Below are 13,549 nucleotides of genomic sequence, written 5' to 3'. Positions count from 1 at the left end.
ATATAATGCTGTTGTGTAAGCTATAAGAGACTATGTGTTACAATATGAGTTTATGTGCAAATGAAATATCTGAAAAAAAAAAGCAAAGTTATCAAATTATTTATTTTAACATGTTTAAAACATCCATTATATTATGAGAAACATTATGGTTACGATAAAAATAATTATTATATTGTTCCTAAACATTTAATATTGTAAATATTATTTAACTTGTTGTATAACATTCATTAAATCAATTTCTGCGTAATTTTATAAATTGAAAATTCTTAAATAAATGTTACTTGTCTCATTTTGATAAATATTGAATATTAATTGTGTTTCATGGATCATGTAATATTTATACTCCGATACGGTGTAAATTTGTTCTACTGTTACACCGGTATTACACCGGTTACACTGATATTACACCGGTTTAACACCGCAAAAGAGCACCGCTACACCGGTGTTAATACACAGGTGTTACATAGCGGTGTTAAAATGAGTCCATTTTAACACCGCTTTTTTTACAGTGTAGAAAATCGAACGCGCTTTGCGCGCTTCGGTCAGAATGTTTATTATCGACAATTGAATTAATCAATATTTTTACAAATTTTAGTCATTAATATTTAACCGTCGCCATAGTAGTTGCTACGGTCACTGTTGCCATGATAACCGTTGCTATGGAAACCGTTGCCAAGGTGGTCACCATAGCAACGAAAAGCGACAACAATGAAACTGTAATAGTTGGTATATGTCTAAAAAATAATGTAATTTTTACAATTTCACACTAGAAAAACTTGGCTGTCATTTAAAACTCTAATAAATCCTAGTTATAAATTTAATTTTCTATCCAACATTACCTATATATCAACTTTTTTTTTTAATTGGCGGATTTAAAATGTATTGTGGTTGATAATCAAAAGATTTATAGTTCAATAAAATAACACAGTTAACTCAGTAGGTGTGTAAAATAATAATTTATGCTGGGTGAAACTCAAGAGTCATCACAGCTAGCTTTTGCAGGTCGTTTCGTCTTTTTTGTTGTTATCTGCTGCTGACAGAATATCATTAATTTTATATTATGAAATAATTTAATAAAGCATCCTACATATTTATGTGATAATATAATATTTCATTTCATCACAAAAATAATATTGTCACCAAAGGAATTAACTTTTTTTTAATTAACAGAAGGGATTAAATTTGAAATATAGATAAAAATAATATTCCAACGTGAATTGAGCTTTAAAACGAGTAGCTTATTGCTATAAGCGGCATCATAGTTCATCCCCGACCCGATTGTGGTTGAAAGCCAACATGCGATTGTTTTTTTAAATGGAAAAAAATTGTTGAATTTTATTTTATCGTTTTAAACTACAAAACTCCCTTACTAACAAACTATTCTTCTTTATCTTCTTTCTTGTTTTCTTCTTTCAGTGGTGACAAAAGACTCTAATGACTTTAACATATATCAACTGGGAAAAAAAATATATATATAAACTATATTTATTATTATTATTTTTAACAAGACAGGAACATTTTTTTATGTTTTAAGCTGTAGAAGTTTTATTTTGTTTATTAATATCGTTGTTAAAGTAATAAGTGAAAACAAAAGTTAAAGTTACTCAAAGAATTTCTGATGAGATTTTGAAATCTCTTGAGACAGAAAACAGCAAACAGCAAACAGCAAACAGCAAACTCACTAACGATCAATGAAATATTTATTAGCAATAAAAACTATTCTTTTATTTTATTTTAACTAAAAAGTTTAATAAAAATTTTATAAAAATTATCTATATTATTCAGAGAATAAGCAAAATTTTGTGGCCAATGTATTTATGTGATAAAATGGGTTTTTATGGTTAAATTTGGTATCGTTGGAAAAGTCTTGACCTGGAGTTGTGCCTTTTCATGATTTCATATAATTCTCACCAGTAGTCAATTTAAGATTATAAGTATTTAGACTGCATTTGAAAATGCTTTATCTCTAGATACATAATTAAGAAATTACCTTGTATCTTGTGAACTATTGACATTTTTAAAGATATAAGCTCATCCCGATGTTACACTCATCAAGAGCTTTCATTTAAGTACCCACATAATTTTTTCATATATTTATATATATTATATATGTATGTATATATGAGAAATATATCAAAATGCATAGGGGGACTCAAATGAAAGCTCTTGATGAGTGTAACATCGGGATGAGCTTATATCTCTAAAAATGTCAATAATTAAGAAGTAACCTTGTATCTTGTGAACTATTGACATTTTTAGAGATATAAGCTCATCCCGATATTACACTCATCAAAACCTTTCATTTAAGTACCCACATCAATTTTTCATATATTTATATATATTATATATAAGTATACATAAAAAATATATCAAAATGTATGTGGGTACTCAAATGAAAGCTCTTGATTTATGTAACATCGGAATGAGCTTATATCTTCAAAAACGTTAATAGTTAAAAAAGTACAATGCAATTTAACAAAAGTCATTATCTAATAAAGCAAAATTTTATTTATTTATAGTTCACAAATCACGGCAGTCACATAGTGACTGCACAGTTTCTAGTTATTATTATTTTATAAAATAAATTTATTTAATAAAAACGATTAAATTATTATGGACATTGATGGTATTACGAAGATAAGCAAATTTTACCTGTAAACTCGCTTAATATTCCCGTTCGGATTAAACGACATTTTATATGATGATGCACTCAACTCTATTAAATCCTTTAAAAGCTTGACACACTTTTATTCTTTTCTTATTAACTATTGAGTACCAAAAAATTTCATTAATATTTTTTATCAAAGAGTTTTTTTTTTAACAACATCACTTTTACTTTTCACTCGCCCCAGTTATTTATTCATTGATTCATCAATTATTAATCATTACCATTAATAATTGATAATTTTCAGCACAAATTCCAAATATAACAGATTTATCAATTTATCATATAATATATGTAAATAAGGATTAGCCGATGAGAAATGAGGCTGTTAATTGATTTAATTAACGTCTTCTGATTTATATGTAATCTCCAATCGGATTATCCCTTTTACTCTTACAACAATTATTTCCCAACAATAAAATCATTCTACACATTGTATTATTAAAGACAATTGATGAATTAAAGTTTTAACCAAGTATTTAAATATTTAGTGGAAACTTTTCATCGAAAACTTATACTTGTGTCATAGTCACCAAGTAAGTTATATCACGTTAAACTTTAAAAGAAAACTCCTCGCCTTTATTTTTTTTTTTTCATCCTTCTATTTCGACATGGTGACGTTTCCGTTTGGTGAAATCCCTCAAGAGTATGTACATTGACAACTGAGCAACCTCAAAAATATAATAAAATAAAAAAAAGAAATGAGCAAGAGCTTCAATTATAAATAAAAAAAAAATGTAGAAAATATCCGTTGAGATGACTGAAAAATCCGTAAAAAGTTTTTTTTTTTTCCAAGCAATTGATAAGGCTGCATTCGAACCTTAAACAAACTTTAAACTGAATGCTGAAAAAACTTTTCCTCTACCCCTACATTAATATAGAGTAATACTTTTGTGCAGAAAGTTATTTCAATACGCTGTTTATTTAAAATAATAATTTTACGCTTTTGAAAGGAAAAAAATTGCTGTCATTAATACCAAAAAATATATTTAAATATCTTGAATGATAAATAAATTTGTTGGAATTATTTTTATGAATATTTTCTCATAAAATCTGGATTATATATTTTTTTTTTAACTTTAATATATATTGACATACACCAAAAAGTAAAGATTTTATCTTTCAATGGTTTATTTTTTCGCTTTTTATTAAAACCACAGAGCTTTCATCTTTATAGTGAAGAATAAATTGCGTCGTCCTTTCGAGTCGACGTTGATCAATGCTTAGGTAGACACTTAGGTAGATGAAAAAGTGGTTGCAATTTGGATCGACTTTACTGACGCTGTAAAACTGTTACGAATATTTTTTATTGAGGTCATTAATTATTCCTTTAAATTTAAATAATTATTATTAATAATTTAATTTATTTTTTCTTGAATGAAAAACAAAAAATTCAATAATACCCGGAGAAAATTTTATAGTAGAGTTTATTATCTAGTTATGGTTAAATCTATTAACTGAATTCGATAGTAGTAAATATTATTTAAATAATTATGTAAACCATCTGAATTGTAGTAGTTACCATTCTGATGGTAACTACTACTACTATGATGGTAATCAGTAATAATAGCTTTTATTATTTTAATTAGTTACTACTACACGGAGAGAAATTTATAGGAACCTTTCCAAAAATTATGGGAATGATTCCTATGATAAAATGATCATTATAGGTATCAATACTATGCTCATTATGGGAACCATACCCATAATTTATTGGAAACGTTCCTATACAATAATGGAATAGCTTCAATATATTATGGGAATGGTTCCTAAAATATTATAGGTGTTTATTTCCTAGCTAAAATTTACTGGAGCGAGGATATTTCAATTAAATTGTTGATTTTAAACACACAAAAGTAAATTTTTACTCTTAACGATTTATTGATAAATACTTCTTAATAATGTAAAATTACACACTTTTTGATATGTTTAAATTAATTACTGATTAATAGAAAATTGATAAGTTGTCGATAGATATATAGATTGTCGATAGATAGTCGATGTATAGATAGATTGTCGATATATAGTCGATGAATAGATAGATGCAATTGTCTTGTGAGTAGATGACTGACTGAAGAATTTTGTTTGAAGTGATACAGTCAGAGGTTACAGTTTGAGGTAATGAGGAAAGGGTCGATAGGTGTGGTAACGTTATTTGTGCAAAATTATTGGTAAATGAAAATTGTAGGCGTAAACAAATAATTTGAAGGTAGAGAGAGTGAGTTAGAGAACATAAACAGCTGTTATGCACATGGTTGACAGAAAAATTTTCTCACAGATTAGAAAAAATATTCGTCGTGAGATGCAATAAAAAGATAATAAAAAATAAACTCAAGGATACTCAATCCCTAAATTTACGATAGTATTTAAAATTTTAGATTGAAAGGTTTAGCTTTAAATGAGGTACAGCAAATTCTAAAGAGAAAACTATTTAAAAGAATATTCAATAGCTTAAAGAAAATAAAATAGGCTTATGACCATAAACGGCCTAAAATTATTTTCTAATGCTAAAGTTTTTCTAATAATGAAAGTTTTAGTTAACAAATGTTCTTATAAATAAAATATGTTTAAAAATTAACAAATTATTTTTACTGCTAGACGAAACAATAGGAATGGTTCCTATGATATTGTGAGAGTGATGCACATAATAATAGAAAAATGTTTATGTTCGTAATAATAGAGCAATCACATCAAAAATATAAAGTAATTATTATATATTTTTTAGCTAATAAATTTTTTTTTTGTAAATAAAAATTGATCTTTCACTAGAGTGAAAAAATTTCTTTTTCATAATTTTTATTTACGTGTTTACTTAATCTTAAATTGTTTATTCCAACTCAGTTATTATTGTGTTAGATAATATTGAAAAATTTTGTAGTAATTCTAAAGTTTCTCTAATAAAAGGGATATTTTCTCACTATAAAATTAGAGGAGCAAAGTAGATATGGAAATGCATTGTTTATTTTTACAATTTCATTTTATTTTTAAAACAAATTATTTATTTACAATACATACCTTGAATTTTTATTTAATCTACCTTTTGGGTATGTAACTTTTATTATTTATATGAACAATATTATTTATTTTACATATTTCAAATGATGTTATTGGGAAGCAAGTAAAATTATCAAAATTACTAATAATTTCAAATGCTTCAAAGTGGTCATCGAAGTCACAAATAACTTGAGTTGTAATGATAAATATCTCAATATTATTAGGCATCATCACTATAATATTGTGGAAATGGTTCCCATAATATTATAGAAACTATTCCTATATATTATGGGAATCATGCCGATATTACAGTTATAATTATAGGAACCATTCCCATAATTATAGTAACACTTTCCAAAAATTATGGGTACAATTCCCATAATTTAAGTAATCGCTCCTAAAATGGTATAGGAAAACATTTCAATAAAATTATAGGAATGATTTCCATATTTTTCTCTCCGTGTATTATTAAAATCGTAATTCCTAATATAACCTGATGGTTGCAGTTACTATCAGTAATAATAATAGTTACTATCTAAGCTAGTAAAAAATATTAAAAAAATTAAAAATCTACGTTAGCGTGAATGCATTTCTGAATTATCCAAAAGCAGTTGTAGCGCAGTGTAGTGCACAAAAAATCGGCCTTAAATTCGGATTGAATTTATATTTAAATTTTTATTTTATTTAAAAAAAAAAATTTTAATTTCAAAAAAGGCGCGCAGTAGCCCTATCGGATCCGGCTCTTGCTTACCAAAGCATTGGACCGGGTTCGAGTCCGGCGTACACCAATGAATATTTTCAATATTTAAGTGTATTATTCTGCTCAGCCCAAAAAATAAAAAAAACGAATTCCAATCTCAAAAGTTTACCCCCTACCGTAGTCGCTCATGACCTTAGTAGTTTATGTGACTTTAAAACAAATTAAAAAAAAAAAAAAAAAAAAATTTCAAAAAAAAAATTTTAAATCTTACAAAAAATTTTTAAAAAACATAATTTTCAAAAATTATGTCATTCAAAGTAATCAATAACAGCTCTTATATTTGGAAATTTTTATCATATATGGATTTAAACGATTGTGTTATTACTTGTTTTAATATTTTAAAGGAAAAAATATACATAACTAAAATATGGATGTAAATAAAGAATTTAATTACATAAATTTATATTATTTTTTCTTTCAGAATTTTTACAATTTGAGATGGTTACAGTTACCATCTTCGATTATATCAGTTATAATTTTTAATAATTACAATTATCATTTTCGATAGTAATCGTTACCATTATTGATAGTAACTATTACAATTGTCAACTATACCACCTATTAATTTGTGACTAATTAATTTTATTATCATTTCAGATAGTAGGAGTTAATATTTTTGTACAGTAAATTTTTGTACTAAAGTTAGCCGACGTTTTTAATTTTTTAATTTTTTTTCATTTATTAAATTAGAATGAAAAAATATTTTCTAAAAATTGCACTTATAATTTTTCATGTTTTTTACAAATGAAAATTTTTCTTTATTTTTTTGTAATAATTTTTCAATTAAAAAAAATTCTACAAATTTTTAGATGTCGGCAAACTTAATTTTCATAAAAATTCAAAACATAAAAGCGAATAATGTTATTTATTGTTATTTGTTTCAGCATATGTGTTACAGTGGTGGTATTGAATGTCCACTTTCGTTCACCGCAAACACATAAAATGGCGCCCTGGGTAAAGCGGGTATTTATCCACATTTTACCACGATTACTAGTGATGCGAAGGCCGCAATATAAATTTGAGCCAAGTCGGTTAGTATTTTATTCATGTAAAAATTAAGTAAAGCTATTTAAAAATAATTTCATGCAATAAAATTCATTAGTTAAAAAAAAATATAAATTATTAATACTTTTTATTATTATTGTAAAAATTGTAATAGAACAAGTAGCAGTAAAATTGTATGTGTATCTTCTAGTAAATGTAATTTAATCGATAAGCCCTTCAAGCTCAAGCGTATTTTTATCCAGCGCTGAAGCTAAATTATTTTATTATATAAATGTTTTAAGATTTTCTTCCGGACGAGTTCTCAACATGAGACCTGTTAGAGGAAAAGAAAAAGCAAGTTATTATCCTTATCATCCTTCGAGTCAAGAAGACAGTGAAGAACATTTAACACCCAAGAGATTTTCTAGCAGACATGTTTCTAAAGAGGATCTTTCACCCTCCAGGTTCTTACTATAATACCAAAAATATTTTTGATTTTTATTTTTATTATAATAATAATTCTATTAAGAGTCTTTTTATCGAATATTGTTGATTATTATTAATTATAAATTATTATCCGGATATTTAATTACTGTCCATATGTTTACATTATCGATTATATTTTATTATAATTTATGTAAAATTCGGACGCTTAAAAAAAATTTAATTTAATTTACTTTATAAATTAGCTAATTAATAATTTAATTATTAATGTATTCATTATCTTACTTGATTAAATATGTAGTTATAAAAAATTACAATAATTATAATTGAATTAAAAATTAAATTTTTTAAAATAAAAATTTTACACGGAGAGAAATTTATAGGAACCTTTCCAAAAATTATGTGAATGGTTCCTATACAATAATGGAATAGCTTCAATATATTATGGGAATGGTTCCTATATTATTAAAGGAATGATTCTTATGATATTATAGGAATGGTTCCTATACTATTAAAGGAATGGTTCCTATAATATTATGGGAATGAAGCACATAATAATAGAAAAATGTTTATGTTCATAATAATGAAGCAATCACTTCAAAAATATAAAAAGTAATTATTATATATTTTTTTGCTAATAAATTTTTTTTTTGTAAATAAAAATTGATCTTTCAGTAGAGTGAAAAAATTTCTTTATTATAATTTTTATTCACGTGTTTATTTAATCTTAAATTGTTTATTCCAACTCAGTTACTATTGTGTTAGATAATATTGAAAAATATTGTAGCAATTCTAAAGTTTCTCTAATAAAAGGGATATTTTCTCACTATACAATCAGAGGAGCAAAATAGATGTGGAAATTCATTGTTTATTTTTACAATTTCATTTTATTTTATTTAAAAAAAAAAATTATTTATTTACAATACATACGTTGAATATTTATTAAATCCACCTTTTGGATATGTAACTTTTATTATTTATATGAACAATATTACTTATTTTACATATTTCAAATGATGTTATTGGGAAGCAAGTAAAATTATCGAAATTACTAATAATTTCAAATGCTTCAAAGTGGTCATCGAAGTCACAAATAACTTGAGTTGTAATGATAAATATCTCGATATTATTAGGCATCATCACTATAATATTATGGGAATGGTTCCTATAATATTATGGGAATGGTTCCTATAATATTATAGAAACTATTCCTATATATTATGGGAACCATTCCTATATATTATGGGAATCATGCCGATATTACAGTTATAATTATAGGTATCGTTCCTATAATTATATGAACCATTCCCATAATTATAGTAACATTATAGGTACAATTACCATAATTTAAGTAATCGCTCCTAAAATGGTATAGGAAAACATTACATTAAAATTATAGGAATGATTTTCACATTTTTCTCTCCGTGTATTAAAAAAAAAATGAATTAAATTTTAAAAAATAAAAATTAAATTAAAAACAAAATTTCAATTTTATAAAACAGCCTGGCAGAACAAGCAAGATTTGGAGGAAGCTGTCTGATCCACGGTCCAATACCACCGCTTCCTTTAAACGCCGAGTGCGAGGATTTACCGGGTGCAGCTGGGATTGAAGATATCAAAAGTCCAGTTCTTAGAAATTCTTCAACATTTTCCCACTCAAGTTGCCCACCTGAGATTCATAGATCCTGCATTTGCGTTCGTTTTATTGCTGAGCACACTAAAATGCTTGAAGATTCTACCAAGGTAAAACTAAGAAAAAATAATTATTTTTTAAATATTTTTCAATCTTATTTATTTTATTTATGCAGGTAAAAGAAGACTGGAAGTACGTAGCGATGGTACTGGACAGGTTATTTTTGTGGATTTTCACTCTGGCTGTTTTGGTGGGAACAGCTGGAATTATTTTGCAAGCGCCGACTCTCTACGATGACAGAGTTCCTATTGATAAGAAATTTAGCGAATATGCCAAAGACACTGTCGTCAGGTGTCCTCCTCAATAGTCCTTGCCCTTCATCATCTTACATCGCCATCCTTTTTGTCATCAATATCGTCGTTGTATAAGTATAACAACAACAATAATAATAATAATAATTATAATTATAATTATAATAATAATATGGTAATTATTAGCAATAGTAATGATAAAAAAATAATAGACTATAATCCACAGTAGGTTCGAATTGATAATAAATATTTAAACTTGTATGATAAATAAATAAATAATAATAATAATTATAATAATAATAATATATGTATACATATATAATATACTTACGGTATATCGGTTGCCAATATGAACAATAGTCTACTGTTGTTGTTTAATTATTATTTTATTGAATATTGAATTTTAAACAGCTGATAAACGGCTTTACTCGCAGCTGTGAAATAAAGTTATTAACAAAATAAGTATTTGTAATATTATATATATGAGCAAAAATAATAGATACTACGTAGCCTATGCTCAAATAACTTGTAACGAAGCTGCCTCCTTTATTATATATTATATATTTTTATTATGTATTCTTTTACTATATGGGGCATTCCATGGGAAAAAGGAAAATGACTAAAATTTAAAAATTTTTCTAATTCATTCTAATTAAGTTCTAATTTATTATTAAAAGTTTATATTTTACTAATTTGTAAAGAAAATTTTTTTTAATCAATAAGAAAATCGATTTTTCTCTCCTAGTAACTTTTCAGCCGTACTAACTTGAATCCGGGTCAAATTTTGTTTTAATAGTTTTAACAACAAACTCATTTTATGTTTGTTATTAACGAACATATTTATTATTATAGTTTTAAAACTAAATTTTTTTATGTTCGTTATTAATTAACACCTAAGTTTATCAAGATCGTGTTGTCAGCAAGCTAAATCCATTATTTGTGTTTTTTAATTAGTTTTTTTTAATTATCCTAAATAATTTATAGTTAAATATATAAACAATAATGTTTCTAAGGTTGAAATAATATAAAAGTCTTTTTAATAAACAACTTGATGGAGACATTTTGTAATTGTCCCACCAGTCACAAATGCCTGTCCCACCAGTCACAGTAAAAAAAAGTTTTTTAATTGTTTCTACGTAAGTAATCAGTCTAATTCTTCATAATATTGAATGTTTGTAGGATAAATTTTGTATTGAGAGGGAAGTATTTTTTAAAAGTTTAGTAGTCGAATTAAAATTAGACTAAGTATACCGCGGTAAGAGAAAAGGATTTTTCGATGTCCCACCAGTCACACTCCGTCAAATGATAATTACGAGAAACTTTAAAAGTAATCGAGGTTTTTGACAAAGGGATCTTGTTAATTAGTTATTCTTCTATATTGTAAGATAAATTTTACTATAATATAAGTTTCAGTCACGTAATTATACACAGAAAATAAAATTAACTTGAATCAAGAGAAATATTCTTGAACCAAGAAAATAATTCTGAAAAATTTCAGTGTTGTGAATCAAGACGAAAAATTCTTGAATCAAGTAAAATTTAGTTAAACCAAGAAAAATTTTTTAGTTTAAGAATTTTTCTACTCAAACCAAGAAGATGAAGTTCTTCAAAATTATTTACTTGATTCAAGTTCATTTTTTTTCCGTGTAGCTTATAATTTATGGAACTCCAGAGTCAAATGTCTCACCAGTCACTATGGATGCCCCATATTTTTTAATTTTTTTGTTACAACGACCTAATTTATTAATAATTTTATTAGGAAAAAATTTTTTTTTCTATTCAAAGACTTAAAATTATTTTATTTAGTTAAGACTATTTTATTTAAATGGAAAATAAAATAATTGAGCTTTAATTGATAAATACACCCAAGATACTTGAGTGCGTGTAAATACTCGATGAAATTATATGCGCTAGTCAAAAGGTAAGATTACACTACTCGGATTTAATTTTAATACTTTTTTAATATCATCGAAATTCGGAATATAAAATAAATCCGGAGAGTGTAAAAACCTAAAGGAGGATTAAAATAATAGTAGTAATTTTTTATTACCATTATTTTAATCAAAATTAACTATCGGTGAATTATTACTATTATTTTATTAAAATTAAATTATAGATGTTATCGTTAATTATCGTTATAAATTTATTTTATAATAAAAAAAAAAAAAAAACCGATATATTTTCTTTTGTAAAATAATAATTACCTTGTAGGTCAACACATATTTCATTTAAATAGTAAGAAAATTTAGTAAATATGTAAATAATAGATCAATTTAAAAAAAAATTCCGTAGTATAAAAATAAAAAAAATACGCCTGAAAAGAAACAAAAACAGATTACGTATTTTGTAAAAAAAAAATAAATTATTATTATTAATATACATATTTATTAATAGAAATAAAAAATAATTGTAATATAATAAAAAAATAATAAAAAGTTTGATGACTCAACATATTGCCGCGATTAACTTTTAAGCATTTAGTATTATAAGAAAAAGTAAAGCATAACAATTCTAAAGCTGATAGTTGTAGCGAGCTATGAACAACTGAGATCGTTGTTCAATATGCTGTAGTTCGTAGTCGATGTCATTTGTGAGTCGTCTACGTTAATTATTTTTTTAGATAGATGTGTACCTCCCAATTTGTATAATATGAAAATAATAACAATAATCATAAAATTCAAATTAGCAGCACAAGTACTGTGAATTATTGAGACAGAGTTGTTTTAAAAACTCGACTAATTTAATAATATACAATACTTTTCTTTGAGATTAATGGAACAAGATCAAAGGAATAATAATAATAATATTATTAATTATTATTTACGATAGTTGTTATCTTGCCTTGTAGTCCTGTAAATAAAATATATAACAACTAGGTCACGATTTAATATTTAATTAAATACTATAATAATTAGAAGTTAATTGGAAATAATTTCCATCAATTACTGCCAACAATATAAATATATATTTGTCATAAGTAATTATAATTGTAAACGATATTTAATCGTTTTATAAATTATTCAGTCAATTTATTTGTAATTAAATTTTTTTATTTTATTGAAAATTATTTATTTTAGACAAAAAAAATCTTTTAATGAAAATAAAAAATAAAATTCTGAAACAATAAAAAAAAAATAATAGTACGAGCGTGCCTTTTGCTGCTCGCAATTTTATTAAATTTATTAAAATGTTGCACTAATAAATAGATAATTGTAATAATAAATTGGATAAAATATGAAAACAATAAATGGAAATAAAAAAATACGCACACATTTTATATTTTAGCGACGTACGCACTCTGGAATAATATTTAGAAAATTGAATGAAAAAAATAAATAAATATTTGTATAACTTTGAAACAAGGAAAATTAATATAAATAATTTAATTAAAAATAATAAAATTAATAATTAATATTGTGTAAAGTCATAATAAATTACAAGCACTTTAAGAAATATCGAAGTTAAAGCTGTTAGAAGAAATATACTTAAGCTAAAACGTTTGTGTGTAAATAAAGGGATATTGTAAATATTGGACAAAGAAACATTTGTGAAATTTATAGGAAATTTCATTATTTTTATTTTTTTCTTCTTGTCTAAAGAAATTAATTGCATTATTATGCTATTAATATTATTAAGAGACCCAACAAAAAAAATTAATAAATAAATATCGTGAATATGAAGAAAAAAAATAGTTTGATGAATAAACTAGAAGAAATATAAATATTAGGTGGTAAAATTTAGAAATTTGAAAAATGATC

At 24.9% G+C, this 13,549-nt stretch overlaps 1 protein-coding gene across 4 annotated transcripts in view; it reads left to right on the top strand.

Annotated features, from left to right (window-relative positions):
- The window catches only part of LOC123264805 (acetylcholine receptor subunit alpha-like), a 68,713-nt gene extending 58,679 nt beyond the window's left edge, over positions 1-10,034 (top strand). For 3 of the 4 annotated variants that reach the window (XM_044728299.1, XM_044728296.1, XM_044728300.1), the window contains exons 9-12: positions 7,304-7,450; positions 7,706-7,867; positions 9,350-9,590; positions 9,656-10,031. In XM_044728299.1, coding sequence (XP_044584234.1) covers positions 7,304-7,450; positions 7,706-7,867; positions 9,350-9,590; positions 9,656-9,847 — 742 coding nt within the window. In that variant the 3' untranslated portion in view covers positions 9,848-10,031. Of the gene's footprint in view, positions 1-7,303; positions 7,451-7,705; positions 7,868-9,349; positions 9,591-9,655 lie in introns of all 4 variants that reach the window. The other variant, XM_044728298.1, reaches the window with a different exon arrangement.
- The last annotated feature ends 3,515 nt before the right edge of the window (positions 10,035-13,549 follow it).

This window comes from Cotesia glomerata, linkage group LG5 (genome assembly GCF_020080835.1).
Source record: "Cotesia glomerata isolate CgM1 linkage group LG5, MPM_Cglom_v2.3, whole genome shotgun sequence".
Lineage (NCBI taxonomy): Eukaryota > Metazoa > Arthropoda > Insecta > Hymenoptera > Braconidae > Cotesia > Cotesia glomerata.
This window is presented reverse-complemented; position numbering and strand designations above follow the sequence as displayed.